We start from the raw sequence: 26,650 nt of genomic DNA, 5'->3' as shown, positions 1-26,650 counted from the left end.
CTCGATCTCTCTCTCTCTCTCTCGATCTCTCTCTCTCTCTTTCTCCCTTTTTTTTCTGTCTCTCTCCCTCTTTTTCTTTGTCTCTTTTTTTTCTCTCTCTCTTTCTGTCTTTCTTCTCTCTCTCTCTCTCTTTCTCTTTTTTCTCTCTCTTTTTCTTTCTCTCTCTTTCTCTCACTCTCACTCTCTCACTTGAATGAGAACAAGCAAGAAACTTGTTTTGGGGAGATCGATCACTTTTCCTTTGATCCCAGATGGTAATTGTTGATAGGTCCCCAACTTCAGAGCATCAGAACTACTTTTTAAAAAATTTTCTACTACTGCCTGGAAACTTCTAATTAACTGAGTGCGCAACCTTCAAAATACCTGTCATGGTTTCCAATATACTGTGATAATAAATTGTTTCAACTTCAAACAGTCCCAGTTAAACATGACTTTTTGTAATTATGCAGATAGAGAAAGGGAAAAAAATATGGCAAAAGCCTTTGTCTGTTGTAATACCAGTGTATGATGTGGAGGTACTGGTGTTGGAATGGGGTGGACAAAGTCAAACGTCAAATGACACCAGATTATATTCCAACAGATTTATTTGAAATCACAAGCTTTCAAAGTGCTGCTCATCCGTCTGGTACATTGTTGTGATATTCTCCTTTTACCAGTAACATTTCTCTTAATTTTGCAGATATTTGTTTAAGCAGCTCCTTCTATTCTGTAGTAATGATCCTGTGGGTTTAGAAAAATGCATCTTCTACAAGTCTTCAGGAAGTGATTTGCTATCCCTCAAGAAAAATATTTTTTTCCATCTCTACCTTAGCAAAGTTCCAAAGGGGGCTGCTCAGAGCATTCTCATGTAAGTGTATTTAGTTGTGGCCCAGTCAATATTTAATAATGGAGGAGAATTTTATGATTAGAATTAGAAATATTTGTCAATTAACTTATAATTTTACAAAAAAGGATTAATTCCACAAAGTAATGAAAACAAAATTAATAAATTGGATCTAGGTTTTAAAGTCTACTTGCAGTGGTGTGCTAGTAACTATTCAATCCTTTGCATCCTATTTGGTTATGGAACACTGAAGTTAATTTAAGTAGCACACACTACTTTTTAATGTGGTACAGAGCATCTGGAGTGTAATAGAACAAATTTGATAATGTACCCCACAGGCTCTTCCCAGAAGAGTTTGAAATGTGTGTTCTCAAAATTTTAGTGTTGATTTAACCAGTTAAAAGCAAGATACAGAGGAACTTCGATTATCTGGCATTTGATTATCCAAACAAGATCGCAAGGTCCTGATGCTTGGCTAAACTGTGTTATCCGGCATTTGATTATCCGAACAAAGTACTCCCGTCCGTGTCGCTCAGATAATCGAGGTTCCTCTCTACCGCTACCTACTATTTACAGAACCCCTACTATTCTGGCAAGCATGTCCAATAGATGTTTGACCCATATGAGAACAATATACTGTAAAGACTGAAAATCTGAAATAAAAGCGAAATATTTATGATAGTCAGATGTTCTGGCAGCGTTTCTGAATTGAGAGCAAAGTAAACATTTCAGATCTCCAAAGCATTGTAAAGTGCAAACTCAAAAGATAAGATGCTATTCTTCAACATTGAGTCTCTTTGGAGCAATGCAAAAGGCCAGGGCAAAGATGTCAGTGATAATAAAGTGGCAGATTAAAATCAGTCACTGGAAACTCTGGGTCACTCTTCTGAGCTGAACAGAATTGCTCTGCAATGCAATTACTACTTTTTGCTTTGTCTCCATTATAGAGCAGTTTGCGCCGTGAGCAGTGATTTAAGGTATACTAACTTGAAAGGGTACAAATAAACTGCTGTTTCACCTAGGTGGGAGCCTTGGATGGTTAGAAATGAGGTCCAAAAGGACAGGTGTTGCAGATCCTGCACTTGCATGGAAAAATGCTGTGGAAAGGAGAAGTGGTGTTGGGGCTGACTGAAGTGGGGCACCAGGAAATCATGAATGGAATAATCTATTTTTGGAATGCTGAAAGGGGAGGACTGGATGGTGATGGCATTAAACTAGAAATGGCTGAAACGGTGGAGGATGATCCATTGAAAGTTGGACACTGTTGGAATGGAAGGTAGAAAAGAAACCCACTCATGGTTCCGGAAAGCAAGGGAAAAGGTGAGAACAGAAGTGTATGCCAAAGAATGAATATTGAGGAGACCCTGGATGGTGCTCAGTTTAGGAAAAGGGCGGCACGGTGGCACAGTGGTTAGCACTGCTGCCTCACAGCGCCAGAGACCCGGGTTCAATTCCCGCCTCAGGCGACTGACTGTGTGGAGTTTGCATGTTCTCCCCGTGTCTGCGTGGGTTTCCTCCAGGTGCTCCGGTTTCCTCCCACAGTCCAAAGATGTGCAGGTCAGGTGAATTGGCCATGCTAAATTGCCTGTAGTGTTAGGTAAGGGACAAATGTAGGGGTATGGGTGGGTTGCGCTTCGGCGGGTCGGTGTGGACTTGTTGGGCTGAAGGGCCTGTTTCCACACTGTAAGTAATCTAAGTAAAATCTAACATTTATTAGAATCGGTCTTGTCCAAGTTTAAGATAGAAAAACTTAAAGAAAGGAATAGCATTCTCACAGGGAAGCAGGATATGAACTGTAATCAAAAGTAGATGTAGGAGTCAGTGGACTTGTGTGGAATATTGGTTCATTATCTCCATTTCTGGCAATGAACAAGGAAGGTAAAACTCCAGGAAAAGTCATGCAAAGGTAAGTGTGGAAATTAGAAATAGCATTGAAATTTTCCATTTCAGGGCTTGGTTCAAGAATTGAGAAATATCACCAATGCATTTCCCAGTGCAGTTGCCAACCTGGCAAATGACCCTGGGTAAAAAGGTAAGGGAGTAGAACTGGAGCTAAGATGTATATTCCATGCATCCACAAATGGGTAAGACCCATGCAGAAACCCATTGCAACATCTTTCAGAAACTGAGGTACAGTTGAAGGAGAATTCATTCAAAGTGAGAACAAGGTTGAGCTAGGTGAGGAGGATGATGGTGGAAAGGTCCTCGAGAGGAAGAAACAGAAAGACCGTACACTCAGATGCAACTGGAGATGTCAGTAGCTTGGATGTTAATGGTTTTAAAAATAAGAGTTGCTTACGGCAAGGAAACTGGAAGCTGTTAGTCATGTCGAACATTTAGTTTCTTCCAAAAGTGAGAAAAATAGGATGTGAAGGAAATAGTTTGGAGCAATTGTTGCCCATTTATTCTGGCAATGAACAATTCTCCATTTTATAACTAGTTACACGTTGCACTTTTACGACACATTGGCAGTTTAATACTAACCCTCTAGTCTATTTTTGTTTGGGGGTATTCACATGGAATGAAATGAATAGTGCAGATAGGCTATTTGCATTTTATGTCAGATCTATGCTATGTAGTTTCAGATGCAATTACTGTTCCTGTATCATCTAATTAATATTCTTAACTGTAGAATTGTCTTCTCCAGGGACCCTGTGCCATACCGAAACCCTGAAATGAGACTTCACATTCATTCCAAAGGTTCCATCATGCCAGCAGCAAGCTGTCGCCCTAGTGTGACAGCAACTCACGTATGCTGTATGACAGCAAGTGATAAACTAAGCCGATGGATGGTGCTGGGAGTCCAGGGAGCTCTGCTCAGCCACTTTATCAAGCCACTATACATCACCAGTATTGTCCTTCGTAAGTGCAATAGATTTCACTTCAAGAAATAACTTGAAAATGTTGTTTCTCAGTGTGGGTTTTGAACTGTACAGGAACTAACTTTGCATTATCCACTCTGCTGGAATTATAAACCGTATACCTCTTCATTGTCTGTAACTCCGAGCAGTCTGACTACTTCTGTATATGTATTCATGGTCACACTGCATTGGGATGGGTTATCTTTGTATCCACAGAGCAAGTGGAACACCTGCACTAAAGCTGTAAAGGATGTAATTATTGTGAATATGACTTTTCAAATCCATCCTTCCTGCTCACCCATGGTGCTTACTCTGAATTTATTCTGGATGTCTTGGTCTAATATTTGGTCACTGATTAAGTTCCCTCATTGTGTGAATCATTGAGATTGTGCCTTTGTAACATTACATTCAGAGTCACATTCTTAATTTTTAAAAAAATATTGAATAATAAATAATATAACTTCAAATCCCAAATTTATCACCTTGATGGTGAATGTTAAATTAGGGAAAAATAACTCTTCTCAAAGTGCATTCTTTTTATGTTTTAAAATCAGCTGGCCCGTTTCATCCGATGCAGATTGTCACAAAAGCAATCAATCAACGTGTGGATGAGAGTTTGAATGAGAAACTTCCTGACCTGTTCACTGCTGTGAGAGCGCACTTCTCGCATTGTGGTGAGGGGGAACCTAAGGAGGCGGATCCACTTTACGGAAAGCTGAGCATAAATTGGTGTAGGGGCGATAACACCGTGGAAATTGTGGATGGGGTGACAGGAGAGATTACAGAAGAGTAAGTCTGTTTGATCATGCTTTAGTAGCAAGGGTTATACAGTTCCTGAAATACAAATGTTTAAAACTGATGCATACAATCATGGAATAGAATTGTCAGTAGCAACATGGATACAAAATTAGTGAAGTTATAGGAAATGGAGAATAATGAATGGCCATTGTATATGTTTTTTGGGTTGAAAGCTTTTTAGTGGACTTTCCCAGAGGTTGATATTGAGACCTTTGCTTTTCTTGATTTTTATATTGATCTAGATCTTGCTGTGCATGGGTCAATTTCACAGTTTGTAGATGACACAAACTTAATTGTCTTTGAGGGGTGTAAATTGGAAATAAGATGATGATCACCTTCATGGGATTGTACTATATGCGACCCAGTAGTCAATGGGAAACAGAGGAGCAAGTATGTAGCGACCTCAAAAATATATATGTGTGTAAGAGGGGATTTTAACTTTCCGAACATAACCTGGAACTGCAATAGTGTTAAGTCCTTGGATGGTGAGGAACTTGTTAAATAGGCTCAAGAACATTTTCTTCTTCAATATGTAGATATATCTTCTAGAGAAGGATCAAAACCTGACCTTGGGACATAAGGCAATGCAGTGACTCCGTTATTAGTGGGGGAGCACTTGGGACCAGTGATCATAATTCTATTGGTTTTAAAATAGTTATGAAAAAGGATAGACCTCGCATAAAAATTAATTGGAGTAAGTCAAATTTTGATGGTACAAGGCAGGAATTTTAAAAAGTTGATTGAGGTCTCTTTGCAGGTAAAAGGATGACTGGCAGGTGAGAGGCTTTCAGTGAGATAACAAAAATTCAGAGGCATTATGTTCCTTTTGGAGTGAAGGGTAAGGCTGGTAAGGGTAAGGAACAATGGATGAATAAAGATGTTGAAGCTCTGGTCAACAATAAGAAGGAGGCATATGTTGGGTACAGTCAAGTAGGATCAAGTGAATCTCCTGAAGACTAAGGGGTATAGGTGCTTTCTTAAGAGGGAAATCAGAAAGGCAAAGAGGGGATATGAGAGAGCCTTGGCACATGATAAATTCATAAGATATACAGACAGAATTAGGCCATTTGGCCTATCAGGTCTGTTCCCCCATTCGATCATAGCTGGTATGCTCCTGATCCCCATTTTCCTGCCTTCTCCGCATAACCCTTCAACCCATTATCAATTAAAAATCTGTCTAACTCCTTAAATTTACTTACTGTCCCAGCATCCACCGCACTTCGGTGTAGCAAATTCTACAGATTCACAACCCTTTTGGGAGTAGTTCCTTCTCAACTCTGTTTTAAATTTGCTGCCCGTTATACTAAGACCATGACCTCTTGTCTGAGAATGCCCCATAAGAGGAAGAATCTGCTCCGCGTCTATTTTATCATCTTGAATACCTCAATTTGATCTCTGCTCATTCTTCTAAATTGTATGATTATAGGCCTAAACTGTTCATTCTGTCTGCATACGACAAACCTCTCCTCTCTGGGATCAATCTAATGAATGTCCTCTGAACTGCTTCCAATGCCACTACATCTTTCCTCAAATAAGGGGACCAAAACTGCGCACAATACTACATGTGGTCTCACCAATGCTTTGTATAGTTGCAACAATATTCCCATACCTTTTATATTCTATTACTTTATTATAAAAGCTAATATTCCATTCACTTTCTTTGTTATCAACAGTACCTGCATGTTGGTTTTCTGTGGCTTGTGAACAAGGACTCCAAGATCTGTCTGCACTGGAGCACGCTGAAGTCTCTCCCCATTTATATAATAAGTCACCTTCCCACTTTACCAACCAAGACAGATGTCCTCACACTTACACATGTTAAACACAATCTGCCATGTTTTGGCCAACTCTCCTAAACTATCTATAATCTATTTGCGATTTATTGTCCGCCTATTTTTATGTCATCCACAAATTTTGGCTATAGAGCCTTCAATCCCCGTATCCAAGTCATTCGTGTAGATTGTAAATAGCTGAGGTCAAAGGTCCGAACCCTGTGGCTGCCCACTAGTTACTTTTTGCCATCCACAAAAAAAATTATCCCAACTCTCTCTTCTGTTCATCAGCCAGTCACCTATTCAAGCTAATAAATTACCCCAATCCCATATGATCCAACCTTGTGAATTAACTTTCTATGCGACACCTTATCAAATGCCTTCCAGAAGTCCAGATAAATTACATCTACAGGATCCTCATTATCCAGTTTGCTAGTTACATCTTCGAAGAGCTCTAGCAAATTAGGCAAACATGATTTGCCCTTCATAAAACTATGCTGACTCTGGGAGATAGTGTTTTGACTTTCCAAATGTTCTAATATTGCTTCCTTTAATTGATTCTAACACTTTTCCAACAACAGATGTTAAACTAACTGCTCTATACTTTCCCACATATTGCCTCCCTCCCTTTTTTAATAGGGTGTCACATTAGCATTTTTCTAAAATCCACTGGAACCTTTCCCGTGTCCAGGAATATCTGGAATATTGTAACTAATGGATCCACTATCTTTGCTGCTGCTTCCTTTTACTACCCTGGGGTGTAGGCCATCAGGCCCAGGGGCCTTATCTCCCCTCAATCCTAATAGTTAGTTGAGTACCTCTTCCCATTGATGTTGATTATTGATTGTTCTAAGTTCTATCCTTTCTATTGACTCTCTATTGCCTGTTCCAATAGAGTCATAGAGATGTACAGCATGGATACAGACCCTTCAGTCCAACCCGTCCATGCCAACCAGATATCCCAACCCAATCTAGTCCCACCTGCCAGCACCCGGCCCATATCCCTCCAAACCCTTCCTATTCATATACCCATCCAAATGCTTCTTTAAATGTTGCAATTGTACCAGCCTCCACCACTTCCCCTGGCAGCTCAATCCATACACGTACCACCCTCTATGTGAAAAAGTTGCCCAGTAGGTCTCTTTTATATCTTTCTCCTCTTACCTTAAACCTATGCCCTTTAGTTCTGGACTCCCCAACCCTAGGGAAAAGACTTTGCCTATTTACCCTATCCATGCCCCTCATAATTTTGTAAAGCTCTATAAGGTCACCCCTCAGCCTCCGACGCTGTGAAAACAGCACCAGCCTGTTCAGCCTCTTCCCTATAGCTCAAATCCTCCAACCCTGGCAACATTCTTGTAAATCCTTTTTGAACCCTTTCAAGTTTCACAACATCTTTCCAATAGGAAGGAGACCAAAATTGCATGCAATATTCCAACAGTGGCCTAACCAATGTCCTGCACAGCCGCAACATGACCTCCCAACTCCTGTACTCTGATCAATATAGGAAAGCATATCAAACGCCTTCTTCACTATCCTATCTATCTGCGACTCCACTTTCAAGGAGCTATGAACCTGCACTCCAAGGTCTCTTTGTTCAGCAACACTCCCCAGGGCCTTATCATTAAGTGTCTAAGTCCTGCTAAGATTTGCTTTCCCAAAATGCAGCACCTCGCATTTATCTGAATTAAACTTCGTCCACCACCTCTCAGCCCATTGGCCCATCTGGTCAAGATCCTATTGTAATCTGAGGTAATCCTCTTTGCTGTCCACTACACCTCCAATTTTGGTGTTATCTGCAAACTTACTAACTGTACCTCTTATGCTTGCATCCAAGTCATTCATGTAAATGACAAAAAGTGGAGGACCCAGCACTGATCCTTATGACACTCCACTGATCACAGGTCTTCAGTCTGAAAAACAACCCTCCATCATTACCCTCTGTCATCTACCTTTGAGCCAGTTCTTTATCCAAATTGCTAGTTCTCCCTGTATTCTGTGAGATCTAACTTTGCTAACCAGTCTCCCATTGGGAAACTTCAGCCTTACTGAAGTCCATATAGATCACATCTACCGTTCTGCCCTCATCAATCCTCTTTGGTACTTCTTCTTCAAAAAACTCAATCAAGTTTGTGAGACATGATTTCCTACACAGCCATGTTGCCTATCCCTAATCAGTCCTCGTCTTCCCAAGTACATGTACATCCTGTCCCTCAGGATTCCCTCCAACAACTTGCCCACCACCGACGTCAGGATCACTGATCTATAGTTCCCTGGCTTGTCCTTACCACCTTTCTTAAACAGTGGCACCACGTTAGTCAACTTCCAGTCTTCTGGCACCTCACCTGTGACTATCGATGATACAAATATCTCAGCAAGAGGCCCAGTAATCACTTCTCTTGCTTCCTTCAGAGTTCTAGGGTACACCTGATCAGGTCCTGGGGATTTATCCACCTTTACCTGTTTCAAGACATTAGCACTTCCTCCTTTTTAATAAGGCATTTTGCAAGATGTCACCATCTATTTTCTTACAGTCTATATCTTCCATATTCTTTTCCACAGTAAATACTGATGCAAAATACTCATTTAGGATCTCCCCCATTTTCTGCAGCTCCACACAAAGGCCGCCTTGCTGATCTTTGAGGGGCCCTATTCTCTCATTTGTTTTTACCTAATTGATTTTGGGCACTATTCTCTCCCTAGTTACCCTTTTGTCCTTAATGAATTTGTAAAAGCCCTTTGGATTCTCCTTAATGCCGTTTGTCAAAGCTATTTCATGTCCCCTTTTTGCCCTCCTGATTTTCCTCTTAAGTATACTCCTACTGCCTTTATACTCTAAGGATTCACTCAATCTATCCTGTCTATGCCTTACATATGCTTGCTTCTTTTTCTTAACCAAACCCTCAATTTCTTTAGTCATCCAGCATTCCCTATACCTACCAGCCTTTCCTTTGAATTGGTACTTCAGATCTGTGTTCACTGGGCACAATGAATTGGTACTTCAGATCTGTGTTCACTGGGGAAGACACAAGCAATCTCCCTGAGGTAACAGTGGCTGAAGGACCTGAATTTAAGCGAATTTATATTTGCCAGGAATTGGTGTTGGAGAGACTGTTAGGTCTGAAGGTTGATAAGTCCCCGGGGTGGGAGAGAGAAAGCAGGAAATTATAGACCAGTTAGTCTGTCCTCAGTGGTGGGAAAGATGCTGGAGTCTATTATAAAGGATGAAATTACGACACATCTGGATAGTAGTAACAGGATAGGTCAGAGTCAGCATGGATTTATGAAGGGGAAATCATGCTTGACTAATCTGGAATTTTTTGGCGATGTAACTCTGATAATGGACGAGGGAGATCCAGTAGATGTAGGGTACCTGGACTTTCAGAAAACTTTTGATAAAGACCCACATAGAAGGCTAGTCAGCAAAGTTAGGGCGCATGGTATTGGGGGCAAAGTACTAACTTGGATTGAAAGTTGGTTGGCTGATAGGAAACGAAGAGTAGTGATAAACGGCTCCATTTCGGAATGGCAGGCAATGGGGTACTGCAGGGATCAGTGCTGGGACCACAGCTTTTTACAATATATGTTAATGATATAGAAGATGGTATTAGTAATAACATTAGCAAATTTGCTGATGATACTAAACTGGGTGGCAGGGTGAAATGTGAGGAGGATGTTAGGAGATTACAGGGTGACTTGGACAGGTTAGATGAGTGGTCAGATGCATGGCAGATGCAGTTTTATGTGGATAAATGTATGGTTATCGACTTTGGTGGCAAGGACCGGAAGGCAGATTACTACCTAAATGGAATCAATTTGGTAAAGGGGCAGTACAGAGAGATCGGGGTGTTCTTGTACACCAGTCAATGAAGGTAAGCATGCAGGTACAGCAGGTAGTGAAGAAGGCTAATAGCATGCTGGCCTTCATAACAAGGGGGATTGAGTACAGAAGCAAAGAGGTTCTTCTGCAGCTGTACAGGGCCCTGATGAGACCACACCTGGAGTACTGTGTGCAGTTCTGGTCTCCCAAATTTGAAGAAAGACCTTCTGGCTATTGAGGGAGTGCAGCATAGGTTCACGAGGTCAATTCCTGGAATGGCGGGACTACCTTGCGCTGAAAGACTGGAGCGACTATGCTTGTATACCCTTGAGTTTAGAAGACTGAGAGGGGATCTGATTGAGACATATATAAGATTATTAAAGGATTGGACACTCTGGAGGCAGGAAACATGTTTCCGCTGATGGGTGAGTGCTGAACCAGAGGACACAGCTTAAAAATACAGGGTAGACCATTTAGGACAGAGATGAGGAGAAACTTCTTCACCCAGAGAGTGGTGGCTGTGTGGATGCTCTGCCCCAGAGGGCAGTGGAGGCCTAGTCTCTGGATTAATTTAAGAAAGAGTTGGATAGAGCTCTCAAGGATAGTGGAATCAAGGGTTATGGAGATAAGGCAGGAACAGGATACTGATTAAGGATGATCAGCCATGATCATAATGAATGGTGGTGCAGACTCGAAGGGCAGAATGGCCTACTCCTGCACAGATTGTCTATTGTCCTTTCACCCTAACAGGAAGATACTTTGCCTGGATTCTCGTTATCTCATTTCTGAAGGCTTCTCATTTTCCAGCCGTCTCTTTACCTGCAAACATCTGCCCCCAGTCAGTTTTCGAAAGTTCTTGCCTAATACCATCAAAATTGGCCTTTCTCCAATTTACAACTTCAACTTTTAGATCCAGTCTATCCTTTTCCATCATTATTCTAAATCTAATAGAATTATGGTCGCTGGCCCCAAAGTGCTCCCCCACTGACACCTCAGTCACCTGCCCTGCCTTATTTTGCAAGAGTAGGTCAAGTTTTGCACCTTCTCTAATAGGTACATCCACATACTGAATCAGAAATTGTCTTGTACACATTTATCAAATTCCTATCCATCTAAACCCTGAACAGTATGGCAGTCCCAGTCTATGGTTGGAAAGTTAAAATCCCCTTCCTTAACCACCCTATTTATCTCCTTACAAGTTTGTTTCTCAATTTCCCTCTGACTGTTAGGGGGTGTATAATACAATCCCAATAAGGTGATCATCCCTTTCTTATTTCTCAGTTCCACCCAAGTAACTTCCCTGAATGTATTTCCAGGAATATACTCCCTCGGCACAGCTGTAATGCTATCCCTTATCAAGAAACACACAGACACACACACACACCATTAAGCTGCCAGTCCTGCCCATCTCTGAGCCACGTTTCTGTAATTCCTATGATATCCCAGTCCCTTGTCCCTAACCATGCCCTGAGTTCATCTGCCTTCCCTGTTAAGACCCTTGCATTGAAATAAATGCACTTTAAATTTCTGCCTAGCTCTCTGTAATCTCCCTTCAGAATCTCAACCTTTTCCCTTCCTATATCGTTTGTTCCAGTGTGGACAATGACCTCTTGCTGGCCCCTCTCCTCCATGAAAACATTCTGCACCCTCTCTGAGACATCCTTGATCCTGGCACCAGGGAAGCAACACACCATTCTGCTTTTTCTCTGCTGGCCACAGAAACGTCTGTCTGTACCTCTGACCCGAGAATCCCCCAACACAATTGATCTCTTGGAACTTGACGTACCCCTCATTTCATTAGAGCCAGTCTCAATACCAGAAACTTGGCTGTTCGTGCTACGTTACCCTGAGAATCCATCACCCCCTACGTTTTCCAAAACAGCATACCTATACTATGGTTCTCTGCTGTGAAAACTGAGGCAAAGTATTGATTTAGCATCTCTCTCATTTCAGTGTTGCCCACTATTAACTCTTCAGTTTCATCGTCCAAGGGACCAACGTTTGCCACTTTTATAATGCTCTTCCCTTTTATATACCTCCTTGAAGCTTTTTTTATGCTTTTTGAGTTTAAGGATAATCCACAGATTCTACAAGCATATTAAGAGCAATTAGGGAGGAGATAGGGCCTCTTAAATATCAAGGAGGTCATCTATGTGTGGAATCACAGGAGATGGGGCGGTAATTAGGTAAACATATGGATCATAATGGAATAGTGTAGGTTAGATGGGCTTCAGATTAGTTTCACAGGTCGGCACAACTTCAAGGGCCGAAAGGCCTGTACTGCCCTGTAACGTTCCATACTTATCTCGTATTTCATGTCAGTCTTTACTGTGGAAAAAGACTGAGGCTAGGGAATTCTGAAATAAACATTGATATATTGAATAAATGTCTGCGTAATAGAAGAGGAGGTGCTGGAGGTCTTTGAAAAAAAAAGTGGATAAATCTTGGGGACCTGATCAGTTGTATTCCAGAATGTTGTGGTAAGTTAAGGAAAAGAAATCGCTGGCCCCCTAGCCACAGGTCAAGTGCCAGAGGACTGAAGGATGGCTAATGTTGTGCCTTTATTTAGGAATGGCTGTAAGGAGAAGCCTGGGAACTATAGAATCTAACATCAGTGGGTATGTTGGTTGGAGAGGGTTCTGAGAGAATTTACCTGCATTTGGGGAGTCGGGGACTGTTTCGGGATAGTCAGCATGGCTTTGTGTGTGAGAAGTGGTGTGTCACTAATTTGATTGAGTTTTTTGAGGATGTAACTGAAAAGATTGAGGTCAAAGTGGTGATGTCGTCTACATGGACTTTAGTAAAGCCTTTGACAAATTTCCACTTGGTAGACTGATTACTAAAGTTAGATCACCTGGGATTCGGGGAGAGCTTGCCAATTGGATACAGAACTGGCTTGTTGTTTTTTTAGACTAGATGCCTGTGACCAACAGTGTTCCTCAAGGATCGCTGTTGGGTTCACTGTTGTTTGTCATTTTATATAAAACAATTTGGATAAGAATTTAGAAGGCATGGTTTATACATTTACAGATGACACCAAATCTGATGATTATAGTCAACAGTGAAGAAGGTTATCAAAGATTACAAAGGAATGTTGATCAGCTGGGTCAGTGGGCTGAGGAGTGGCAGATGGAGTTTAATTTGAATAAATACAGAATGTTGCATTTTGGTCCAGCAAACAAGGAGAAGACTTATGCAGATAATGGTAGGCATATGTAGTTTTGTTAAACAGAGAGACTTGGAGGTTCAGGTACATAGTTCTTTGAAAATTGCTAGAGGGGGTGGTTGAGAAGGTGTTTAGCAGGCTTGCCTTCATTGCTCAGGCCACTGAGTTTTGGAGTGGGACATTATGTTGAGGTCTTATGGAATGTTGGTGATTCCACATTTGGAGTTCTGCTCGACCTGCTATAGGAATAATATTAAATTGGACAGGGTTCAGAAAAGATTTACCAGGATCTTCCCAGGACTGGAGAGTTTGAGTTACAAGGAAAAGCTAAATGGGCTAGGACTTGCTTCACTGGAGCATAGGAGGTTGTGAGGTGACCTTTTTATAGAAGCTTATAAAATCATGAAGGACATAAATAAGGTGAATAGAAAGATCTTTTTCCTAGGGTGGAGGAGTTCAAAACTGGGGGATATATTTTTTAAGGTGAGAAGAGAGAGATTTAAAAGGGATATGAGGGGCAACTTCATCACACAGGGGGTGGTTTAAATGTGGAATGAAATGTGAGAGGAACTAGCAAATACAGGTACAGTTGCAACATTTAAAAGATATTTAGACAGCTGCATGAATAGGAAAGGTTTACAAAGCCTAACACAGGCAAATGGAGAAGTCTAGTTTGGGAACCTTGGTCAACATGGATAGTTGGACCAAAGGATCTGTTTATGAGCTCTATGAATCTGACTCTGACAGCATAGGACAGAAGGGCATAGATGGATACAAAGGTGGCAAATGAGTTTCAATGTCAAGAAATGTGAGGCAATCTACTTTGATAGGAAGAACTTTGAAAGCCAATGGTGATACAGTTCTAAGAGGGGTGCAGGAACGGAGGGATCTGGATGTAAATGTCAAAACTGGCAGGGCAGGTAGAGAGAAATGGATAAAGCATACAGTATCCTCAGTTTTATTAATACAGACATAGAATACAAGTGCAAGGAATTAATGCTGAACGTATGTAAAACACTAGGTTTGACCTCATTTGAGAGCGTGTGTACAAACCTGGGTGCACAATTTAAGAACATGAATGCACTGGACTGCATAAAGCTGCTTAGAAGAATAATTCCAAGGGTGAGGAGCTCCAGTGATGAAGATAGGTTGAAGAAGTTGGGACTGCTCTCCTTAGAGAGAAGAAGGCAAAGAGGAGTTATGATAAAGATTTTAAGAATCATGAACTGGCTGATTGGATAATTTATTTAGATGAAAATAATGTGCAAAGGTTTGGGGAGAAAGCAGGAGATTTATGATTCTGAACCCCTTTTAACTGATCAAAGGATCTTTTTAGCAGAATTACTAATAGATACTATTATCAGATTGCGCTCTGCACTGCTTTGATATGGCTGTGATATTTTTGAACATCAGTTAGAAAACAGAAGCAAAAACATCAAGGCCCGCAGCACTTAAAACTACCGATAGGGTCTTCCTCACTTGCTGACTGTCCAGGAACTGACATCACATTTCGATCCAAGATCAGTCCTCATTGTATAAAAATAAAGCCTCCTCTCTATCACTGTTAATCCAGGCTAACATCTATATTAAAATCGCTTACTGCCAATTCTCCTAATATAGGTAACAATGAGTTGACGGAACAGCGTTGGCTGCTACAGTGTACCAAGTGTAAATTCAAAGAATTCTGACTTGAAGCCGATTGCCCTATAGCAACTTAACCCTAATAGGACCCCAAGAAAATTATGTACGCATTGAATATTGCTTCCCTGAGGATTGCAGACCATTTTTAAAAACTTTTGTAAAGTTGAGCAATTAAACTGACCCTGTATTAAGTGACCATCTTAAAAACTGAAAAAACTATGGATGCTGTAAATCTGAAGCAAAAATGGAAATTGGTGGAAAAGTTCAGCAGGTCTGGCAGCATCTGTGGAGAGAGATCAAAGTTAACATTTCAGGTCAAGTGACCCTCCCTCAGGCCAGCTAGGCCAGCATTATTGCCCATCCCAACTGCCCAGAGAGGAGCGGAGTGTCAACCACATTGCTATGGTCCTGGAGTCACATGTAAGCCAGATCAGGTAAGGACATTAGTGAACTGGGGCGGGGGAGAATGTGGTTTCTGACAATCCACAACAATTTCATGATCATCATTTGACTCCAATTCAATAAACGTCTGGAAGTAGAAGTTCCACCGTCTGCCATAGTGGATTTGAACCCAGGTCCCCAGAACATTACCTGGGTCTCTGAATTAATAGTCTAGCAATAATACCACTAGGCCATTGCCTCCCCTTTTTAAAATGTCCCATTTTCCCCTTTAAAGTTTCAATGATTACATGAACATCTTACTAAGTTGTGAAGACTTTATTTCCATGGATTAATATTTCGTTATTAGCTGATCTTGCCTTATTTCAATGCATTTTATGACTTTTCCAGGTACTGGTGAAAAACTAGACACTGAAGTCCTGGACCCCTACAGTAGTCAAAAACAGCCACCTAGTTATTCTATTCCAATTTTCCAGCTCTTGGCTCATAGCCTTGTATGACTTGGCATCACAGGTGACATCTAAATACTACTTCAATGTTATGAGGGTTTTATATGCAATGAGTTCAAGATTCCCACCACTTTCTGGGTGGGAAAAGCTTTCCTCTCAATTTCTGTTACCTTCTGCCTCTTAATTTAAAATCTGTGCCCCCTGGTTATTGATCTCTCCATCAAGGGAAAGGTCACTTCCTGTCTGCAGTATCTATCTCCATAATTTTATACATCTCGGTCATGGTCCCCTCTTAATCATCTCTGCTGTAAAGAAAACAGCCTCAGTTTGTCCAATCTCTCTTCATACTGAAATGCTCCAGCCCAGGTAACATCCCGGTAAATCTTCTGCACATCCTCTCCAATGCTATCGCATCGGTCCTATAATGTTGATTCCAGAACTGCACATAATACTCTAGCTGTGACCTGAGCAACAGCCTGAATATTGTTGATTGATTGCTTCTCACCTTTGTTCTCCAGCACCTTTTAATACACTCAGTGGATAATGATTGCCTGCACCCTTGGTCCACAGAAGTCTCTGTCAATGAAATGTCAGTGTTGCCACACCATTATCACCAGTCTCTATCTAACTCACAAGACACTTAAGCGCTTCAATATTGCAATAGTTTTTTTTATTCATTTGTGGGATGTGGGTGTTGGTGGCTGACCAGCATTTATTGCCCATCCTAGTTGCCCTTGAGAGGGTGGTGGTGAGCTGCCTTCTTGAATTGTTGCAGTCCACCTGCTGTGAATTGACCCACAATACCATGAGAGAGGGAATTCCAGGATTTTGATCCAGTGACCGTGAAGTAACAGCGATATGTTTCCAAGTTAGGATGTTGAGTTGGAGGGGAACTTGCTGATGGTGATGTTCCCATGTGTCTGCTGCCCTTGTTCTTCGGGGTAGAAGTGGTTGTAGGTTCAGAAGATGCTGTCTAAGGATTTTTGAATTTCTACAGTGCATCTTGTAGATGGTCCACACTGCTGCTCCTGAGCATTGGTGATGGAGGGAGTGGATACTTGTGGATGCTGTGCCAATGAAGTGGCTTACTTTGTCCTGAATGATGTCAAGCTTCCTGAGTATTATTGGAACTGCACTCATCCAGTTAAGTGGGGAGTATTCCATCACACTACGGACTTCTGCCTTGTAGATAGTGGACAGGCTTTGGGGTTTCAGGATGTGAGTTACTCACGACAGTATTCCTCGCCTCTGACCTGTTTTTGTAGCCACTGTTTATATGGGGAGTCCAGATTATGCCAGATTACTGTGCTTGGATGAACACTGCCATCTTCTGCATCTTGGGGCTGTCGGCTTGCTTTCCTAGTGCTGACACATTTTCACTTGCATGAATGCTCATAATATCTGTGCCTTGCTTTTGCTGCTTAGTGCAGACAGAAAGCCAGGTAGCACATCATGGCTACAAGACATTTCAATCTGACAAGGACCGCGCAGGAACACCACCACCTGCACGTTCATCTGTAAGCCATTTCCCCCTTCTGACTTAGAAATATATTGTCATTCCTTCAGTTTCGCTCTCCCTAACAGCATTGTGGGTCTACCTACTGCACATAGACTGCAATGGTTCAAGGGGGCGGTTTACCACCACTTTCTCGAGGGCAACTAGATGGCCCAGCCAATGATGCCGTTGACTCATGAATGGTTTCTTTTTAATTACTGACACAGGAGATAATGACTGAAGAGCGCAACTCTAAAACGAAACATGGAATCTACAGGAAGTGGGTTTTCTTGAGTCACTACCGCCCTGGTGAAAGGGATGAATTGAGTGAGATGGAAGTGGCTGAGAGCTATTAATGATGGTGCTGGAGCAAAAAAGATAGTGAGGCATGCCTAGTGAGTACATAAAGGTGCAGAGGGCAGAAAGACTTAGTCGTTTGGGAGTTTGAGGTGAGATTCATTGAGCAAAGATGATGTATTCCACACAGAGTGGTAGACCAGTTGCCTTAGTGTGTGGTGTGCACAGTGGCAGAGTGAGTTTGAGATGGAGCTTATCAATGCAGAGCACGGAACGCCATTGAATTTCTTTCTACATTGCTAAGTGGGGTGTTTTTTCATTGCACTATCCCAGATGGCTATCTCTGTCACTCTGGCAGCATCTGATGCCATTGCCTCTTTTGGAAATCTTTGGTAAAGAACACATCCCTCTATCCACTACCCCATCTAACAGGAACCGTCAGATAATGCCCTTAAGGAATATAAAGGAAGCAACTAAGAACTTAAGTAAGGAATTAGGTGGGCTAAGACAGGCAATGAAATGTTCTTGGCAGGTAGGATTGAAGAGAATCCCAAGACATTTTATTTATTTGTATGTTAGGAGCATATGTTTGTAGGTAAGTCCTTTCAAGAACAAAAGAGGGAATTTATGCATGGAGCCAGAGGAAGTAGGTACTCCTTTAATCAGTACTGTGCATTGGAATTCACCAAGAAAAAGGCTATGGATGATAAGATGAGGGAAGGTATGTTAATATTCTAGGGCATGTTGATATTGAGCTGGGTTGGGTATCTTAGAAAATAGGGAGGAAGAGCAAAATATTAAGGTAGATAAGTCCCCAGGCCTCTACTGAGGGAGTCAAGGGAGGAGATTGATTAGATTAGATTAGATTACTTACAGTGTGGAAGTCCACACCGACCCGCCGAAGCGCAACCCACCCATACCCCTGCATTTACCCCTTTTAACCTAACACTATGGGCAATTTAGCATGGCCAATTCACCTAACCCGCACATCTTTGTGACTGTGGGAGGAAACCGGAGCACCCGGAGGAACCCCACGCAGACACTGGGAGAATGTGCAAACTTCACACAGTCAGTCGCCTGAGTCGGGAATTGAACCCGGGTCTCTGGCGCTGTGAGATTGCTCGGGCCTTGACAGATCTTTGTCATATGTGAGGTCCTAGAAGACTGGAGAATAACAGATATTGTTCCTTTATTTCAGAAGGGCAGTGGGATAAAGCCATGAAGTTATAAGCCAGTGAGCCTTACGTCAGTGGTAGGGAAATTATTGGAGAAAATGCTTAAGATCAGAATTTACTTGTATTTGGAAAATAATGGATTTGTTAGGAATAGTCAGCATAGCTTAGTGCAGGGGAGGTTTTGTCTTAAACTTGAGCTTTTGAGGAAAGGGGAGTGGATGCTGTCTACATGAACTTGGTTAAAGGTCCCATATAGGCTGATCCAGAAGATTAAGTCACTTGTGATCCATGTGAGTTGGTAAGTTGGCTACAAAATTGGCTTGGCCACAGAAGACAGAGGGTAATTGTGGAGGGGTATTTTTCTGACTGGAGGTCTGCAACCAGTGGTGTTCCACAATGATCAGTGCTGCGGCCTCTGTCTGTTCTACATATAAATGATTTGGATGAAAACATAGGTGGTCTGATTAGTAAGTTTTCAGATGGCATGAAAATAGGTGGAGTTGTAGATAGTGAGGAAGGTTATCAAAGGATATAGATTAGTTGGAAAGTTGGTCAAGACAAATGGCAGAAGTAATCTGACAAGTGTAAGGTGAGGCATTTTGGGAGGTTGAATGTAATAGGATAGTTTGCAGTAAATGGCAGGATCTTTTAGGAGCAGAGGGCTCTTTTTAGGTGTGAGTCTGTAACTCCAAAATTGGAAAGGCAAGTGGGGGAATAGGGTAGAAGTGAAGGCATGCTTGCCTTCATTTGAGGCTTTGAGTATAAAAGTTAATAAGTCATGTTGCAGCTGTATAAAAGTTTTTAGTTGGCCACATTGAGTGTTAGGTGCAGTTTTGGTTGCTGTACTAAAGGAAGGATTTGGAGGCTTGGGAGAGGGCACAAAATAAGTTTACCAGGATGTTACCTGGATTGGATTGGTATATATTAGCTATAAGGGCAGGTTGGAAAAACTTGGATTGTTTTCACCACAGCATCAGAGATTGAGGGTCATCTGATGGAAGTACATAAAATTGAGGCATAGATGTGTTAAGTGCTAGGGAGCATAACTTTAAGGTGAACAGCGAAATGTTTACAGGAGATGTGTGAGGCAAGTCGGTTTTTCTCCACAGAGGGTGTTGGGAGCCTGGACAGTTGCCAGGATAGAATTGATAGAAGCAGAAATGATAACAAAGTTTAAGAGGCACTTAGACACACAAGTATCAACAAAGGGATGCAGACCATCTGAGGGTAGACAAGATTATGGTTGGTACAGTCATGATGGGCCTGTTTCAATGCTGAACTACTAAACGTTGATCACCTTACTAGTGCTAAATGAGGCAAACCATTGGCAAGTGACTTGTGTTTGAAATATGCTCTCTGCAGAATGAGGAAATTGCCAAAAATTTCAACATTTTGTGTAAAAGTTGCAAAAAAGTCTACACTTAAAACTAAAGTGTCTTGTATGCTGCAATACCAAGATTAATGATTGTTTTGTACTACTTGGTTAAGTTTGCTTTTTAAACAGTATCTCTACCACTTTTTATTATCATTCTAGCTCCCCTTTTAAAAATGGAGTCAATACAGCCAGCCGTTTATGCAAGGCTGCTAAGCTGTATTCCTTTCGACGTGTAGCAAAGGAAATGAACAGACAGGATTTGCTGGACCTGTCAACATGTCATGAAGCCAAGGTAAATAAAAGTTTCCACGTACAGAAAGAAATGTTCAAGTTTGAGGTGTTTATGTTTAAACAATGGGCAAGTTAGATAATTTAATGACTTTCCCATTGTTTAAATATAAAAAAGGTACATATGATCAGTTGCTATGCGAGGTTCCCCAATTTATTCTAGTTCCAGATGGGATTTCATAAATTGTCATGTTCCTGGGGAGGAGAGATGAACTGGCGCCCTCCTTTACTCTGGTCCCAACAAGGTTTCTTTCTCCCAGACCAAATAAATGTTGTGTTTTAAAAGGAACCAATTTAACCAGGTTTTCTGAATAAATGGAAGAGTAAGTTTATTAGTCACTAAACACAAGAAGGCTTTATAAAGTAGCACACATGCATGTCGATGAGAGGTGAGTCCAAAAAAGATAAAAGGTTAAACGATATTTGAATCAGACTTTAGTTCCATGAAGGACATTGCAACAACTTTGGGTGATACCAGTAACACCGGTGTTGGTATGCAAGTAATTTATTTCAATATAAAAATAAACCGAGTTAGAGAAACACAATAAGTGTGGCAGCATCTGTAGAGAGAAAACTGTTAACATTTCAAGTAGAGAGACGAAGCTGCAGTTGAAACATTGAACTCAGTTTGCTCTATATGGATGCTGCCAGAATTGCTGTGGCTCCAGTATTTTTTTTGTTTGATTGCTTGCATCCACAGTTCTTTTGTTTTATTGATTTCAATAAGGTTGGTTCTGCAGGTTGATTGGGCGACCTTTATCTTTCAATTGAGATTTCACTTGCTTTCTGGCTTCCAGCAAGGAGATGGAGAATTGCAGCTGCAACACGGATGATTTGGGATTTTTTGACCCTCAAAGCATGCGCCATTGCCAACTGTCCTTTAATCCTTTGGTCTTTTGTATTCTTGAAAGGGGAAAACAAAAGTCTGCTGTCCAGACTGCTCTTGGTTTCCCATCATGCCCATGTCTGACCTCTCCAGGAGATTGCACTGCAAACTGGCATTTCTCCCTTCTGAAGTCCTGTTGAAACTCCCTTTACAGCCATCGGGTGTGCATTCCATGACCTCCCTCAAGGCTGATGATGACCCACACAGGCCTGCCAGGCAGTCACTGAATTACATTGCTCAGAATTTACATTCTCAATCATTAATTTGGCTGCACATCCTCTTTGTTTTAAAATAAAAGAAAGCACATAATTAAAAGTTCAGTTTATCCTTGGATGATCTGTGGATATGATCTTTTGTTATGACCCTACAATAGAGTCAAAGAACTTCATTGATCCCACTTTCAAAGTAGAATTGGCTGAAATTGTTTTCTGTTATTAATTTTTTGATTAAATTCTCTGCAGTGTGTAAACAGGCCTTATGGAGCCCACAAGTCCTGTTTGGGTCTGATTTAAATATCTGTGCACATTTTTAGTGGTAATTCTCTAACAGTTTATAATTGATCCAATAATAAAAGCACTTTTTTAAAGCCATTAGGCTCCCAAAAACAACAAAGGTGAAAAAGATATTCAAAATGATCAACATGCCAGATCTCTTTAATCACCAGTAATTGATTTATCTATTTCATCTTCCCCAAATACATCAAAGCTGGGAGTAATTGTCTGTTGTAACAATCAGTGTAGTACTTAATCCAACAGTAAAAGGGAACACTCAAGTGACTTTGGTGAATTTTCCAATCGTTCCCAAGTCTTACCCCTGAGATGAAGACGATCCTTGCACTTTGCATGTCATTTGAAATCCTGAATCTCAATCAGTAGTCTCCCTGGTTTAACTTGTATCATTTCCAATATTAAAGTTAGTGTTCTGAATTGAGTCTTTCCCCTTCGGCTAGATTTCTCAATTAGGTATGTTAAGTGATTAAAGTGTTTTGCGAGCATTTTGAACTCTTTATTTGGCATATTGCATAGAAACTTAAGTTTAGCAAAAGAGACAAGTATCTATCATGTTTAAAGACTGAAAAACTGTTTCAATTACATTTTGTGTGCTTTGTTATTTTAATATTTTTTTTAAAAATCCTATTCGCCAATTTCATTACTATGACTTCAAGACCCTACACTATAATACTTATATATTCCAACAACAGTTTAGTGAAGCTGAATGCTCCAAGTTGTAACTGGTCTAATGCTTGTTAATGTATTTTATTTCTGTCTCTCCAAACCAAACCTTTGCTTTTATCTGAGTAAATTTGGTGTCATCCCAGGCTGGAGCCAATATTCTATTTGAGATAATGTTTCAGTGTGTGATTTTTGAGAACTTGACATTAAGACGCTTTAATTATCTACTACTTAACTTGTTTTGCTTGAAAAATGATAAAATTCAGTTTGTACTGATCATTATTTGAATTTCCAATAGCTTTACTGTCTATCAACCCTTTGTGGTAACAACTTCAAGGCTATTGGATTTGGGGCAATCTAACATGGACTATTTGGACTGAAGGGTCTGTTTCCATGCTGTATAACTCTAGCAACGAAACAGTTTTCTATTTAATCAATAGAATTATTCCATTTTACCCTAACAAAACAAATCACTTAACTCCAACTGAAAGTGGAAGCTCATGTCGAACACATTGCCCTCCCATTTGTTTTTTTTTAAATCCTTAATTTTATTAATTTTTATACCAGTCTCTCTCAATGCTAAATTCTGTTTTCAAAACTATAATGTACACATGATGTTATATGTACTGCAAGAACCTCTTCTTCAGGATAATTTTAGCCAGAGACAGCAGTATTCAAACTGGTAAATGGGAATCTGTAGCGTAATCACCTTCCATTATTTGTAGTTCTAGAGGAACTGGATGCTTTGGCAACCGTAAATGCTGCTTGCATGTCCGACCTATATAACCATCAAGGCAGATTTGCAGTCAGAAAGCACTTAAGTAAATTTGAACAACTACATGTGCATTTTTATGTCACTGCTGAAAAAACTCAGGCATACAAAATATAAAAAGGGTTACCAGTACCAGGTGGGCCTTTTTTTGGGGGGGGGGCTTGTTAACATCTCAAAAACCTTGTAAATCTGTTCTGTTAACTGTAGCAAACTTATTTAAGCAAATGTAAAGAAGAATCTTTTATTAGTGATCTTAGTATTGCTTTCCTGACACATTTGTTAGTGCACTCCTGTATTTTAGAATTGACCTCTAATGATTGCACATACCTATTCTAGATGAATGCCAAAACCTACCAAGAAGCTAAGGGTATCCTAAATTATCATTTCATATCCACTGGAGCAGGGCCATGGCCACAGAAGCAACTTGTTGACAACTTCAGCAAATAAATCTCATTGCACTGAAAAAGAATTATGGATTTTTTTTACTGTTGCTATAAGATAGATCATTTTTCCATTTTGTTTAACGCGTTTAAAATTATTGTGAATTTTTTTTCTAAAGGGCATCCAGATTAATGGGTGCTTTCTGGTCTAACATTGAAATTGTTTCAGACTAGAGGTGGAATTAATAAAATCTTTGTACCTCATTCAAATAAAGATGTTACAATGTTCTGACTATATTGTGCTGGCTAGAGTGTGGTTATAATGAAAGTAAATTCTATTTTTCCAACCTTCCTTCAACAGATTAGTTTAAGTTGTCATAAAAACATTAGTTACTGTCCAATTTGGGAAATCAGATCAAACTGTTAAAGTGAAGTCTGTCCTCAAGTTTTTGGAACAGGAAAAATGCATCAACTCTTGCACCATTGAATAATTGATCTGAGTCTTAACTCTATATGCTCAGGTTTGTCCCATCTCTCTCATAACAATTGAGTAAATGTACTCCAAATGTGATTGGGTCCTCATCAAGCACCTTTAAAAACTTGCTCCCTCTACCACCGACACACAGTGGCAGCAATAGTACATGCCATCTACATTGTGCTCTCAAAAACTCACCCAGGCTGCACCTTTCAAACCCACAACATCTAACACTGAGGAAAACGAGAGCAGCAAATATGAGCCACCATCAACCAGTTCCCCTGCAAGCCCCATGCCATCCTGACTTAGAAATATATCATAGTTTCTTCAGCATCACTGGGACTAAATCCTAGAACTCTTTTCCCAACAGCATTGACATAGACAAATTCTAATAGCGGAAGAAACCGGTACAATTTAAAGACATACAGGTTTGGGGAAAAGGCAGGAAAGTTGAGCTAAGGATTATCAGATCAGCCATGATTCCATTGAATGGTGGAGCAGACTTGATGGGCTGAATGGCCTATGTCTGCTCTATCTTATGCATTTATAGCACTGTGGGCTTAGCTGCACAATATGAACTCCAACAATTAGTTGGCTCACCACCAACTTCTCCAGAGCAATTAGGGATGGGCAGTAAACATGCACATCCTGGGACAGAACAAATAAAAGTAAAATGAGTTTGCTTCATTTTATAATTCGTCATTAAATGGTACAGCAGTTGGAGATAGTTGTATCAGTGTTCAGTCAGCTGAGTTATGACAGCACAGTGATTGCTTAAGGGGTGGTAACATCTTTCAATATGTTTAACAAATTATTAGTTTTGGAAAGCTTTCAAGTAAGGGATAAACCATTGAAATTAGCAGTTATCTTCTGATAGTTTAGTAAGATTCATCTGAGATGGATCCTACAGTTTTTTTTTATCCATTAAAGTTGAAAGCATGATAAAGTGTGATTCTTCTTCATAAGTTCTCTGACTGAAAAGAGGTTGGATGCACAGTGATTTTCATCATGGATAGGGCAAGGAGGCATGTCTAGAATTAATCCCAGCTGGTTTACAGGTCAAGGTCCATGTTGGCCATCTAGTAAATCAGTCATCCCAAGAAGTCTGTAGCAACGTCTTTTTCTATGTATGTTGTGGTCCAGAGCTATGAATAGTGGCGATAGGTTTAGGGTTAGCTAATTAACATGGCTGCCCAGGAATCTCTCCAATACCACCTGCCATTGGCATGAGTTGGAAAAATTTATTGTTTGGCTGCATTATGATCACAAAGCAGGTCTACGTCCGTCACACGGCTGGTCCTTTTTCTCAAAGTTACTGTGTCCTTGATTTTTTTTACACTGGTTGCAAAACAGCCCCATTTCGAAATGGCTGAGTCGCTGCAGAGATGAATAGTTTATTGGAGCCCTTTTGTTTAACCCTAAACAGATGATACCTCAGGCCAAAGGCTTTTACGCTTTGGAAATAACTTGTATGGGGGGATCCAAGATGGCGGCGACCCAGCAAGTCTGAGTCTACAGTGCTCCTTCCAAGACTTGGGCAAAGTGGGTCCCACCACACTCACCAAATCATTTAAAATAGTTTTTACTTAATGTAATTAGTTGCTTAGTATTGAATTTAAACAATTTAATCTCCAGTAAAAATGACTAAAGGGAAGGGAGCCCGCAGCTCTCAGCAAGCAGAAACCCCCTCCCCCCACCCTCTCCAGCTGCAGCAGAGGCGTCCGCAGCCGCCCGGGGGACTTACCTACGGTGGCGAGCCTTGTGGAAATAATCTCCAAACTCTATGCAAAGATCGACACTTTCATTGAAGAGTCCCGAAGTCAATGGGACTCGCTCTCAGCCGCGCTGCAAAAGTACGACCAAGACATCAAGGAAATTGAGTGCCGAGTTGGAGGGGTGGAGCTAAAGGCCACTACGTCCGAAACTACAGCAGAATCGACCGTGGATTGGGTCCGGTCTCTCGAACAGCGAGTCCAGACCTTAGAGAATCACATTGACGACCTCGAAAATCGAGGTTGTTAAAAATTTTCGTTTGCTGGGCCTTCCCGAACGGGAAGAGGAAGGCCAGCTTACAGTATTCCTTGAACAGTGGCTTGCACAGCTTTTAAATCTGGAAGCTGGATCAGGCCAGGTAAGGGTAGAATGGACCTACCGGGTTGCAATACGCGGGCCCGTCTCGAACCAGCGCCCACGCCCGGTCCTGTTCCGGCTGCAGAACTACAAGGAGAGGCAGATGCCCTTAGAAGTCTCCAGAAATCTTTGGAAAGATCCCCAAGCCATGATTTATAAAGGATCCAAGATCATGTTATTCCAGGACATTTCCCCAGCTCTGGTCCGAAAGAGGAAGGCGTTTGATGAAGCGAAGAAGTGTTTGAGGGACTTAAATATTCAGTACTCCTTGCACCACCCAGCGACGCTACGCTTTAACCATGAAGGGTCCGTGTATAACTTGGGATCGCCGGAAAAGGCCAAGGAATTTTTGGACTCTCTTAGATAAATTGTAAGACATAATTGATGTTGTTTTGCTTTCCCCCCACTCCGATTTACATACCCTTTTTTTTAACCTTATTGTTTAATATTATCTTGGGGGGTGGGGAGAGGGATTT

General features: G+C 41.1%; 1 protein-coding gene across 2 annotated transcripts in view; it reads left to right on the top strand.

The window, feature by feature from the left end:
• LOC122542896 (adenosine deaminase domain-containing protein 1-like) overlaps positions 1-24,432 on the top strand; it is an 89,416-nt gene extending 64,984 nt beyond the window's left edge. The window contains exons 7-11 of one of the 2 annotated variants that reach the window (XM_043681026.1): positions 680-847; positions 3,471-3,685; positions 4,239-4,473; positions 20,231-20,363; positions 23,526-24,432. In XM_043681026.1, coding sequence (XP_043536961.1) covers positions 680-847; positions 3,471-3,685; positions 4,239-4,473; positions 20,231-20,363; positions 23,526-23,636 — 862 coding nt within the window. In that variant the 3' untranslated portion in view covers positions 23,637-24,432. The remainder of the gene's footprint in view (positions 1-679; positions 848-3,470; positions 3,686-4,238; positions 4,474-20,230; positions 20,364-23,525) is intronic. The other variant, XM_043681025.1, reaches the window with a different exon arrangement.
• The last annotated feature ends 2,218 nt before the right edge of the window (positions 24,433-26,650 follow it).

Source organism: Chiloscyllium plagiosum, chromosome 41, assembly GCF_004010195.1.
Source record: "Chiloscyllium plagiosum isolate BGI_BamShark_2017 chromosome 41, ASM401019v2, whole genome shotgun sequence".
Taxonomy (NCBI): Eukaryota; Metazoa; Chordata; class Chondrichthyes; order Orectolobiformes; family Hemiscylliidae; genus Chiloscyllium; species Chiloscyllium plagiosum.
This window is presented reverse-complemented; position numbering and strand designations above follow the sequence as displayed.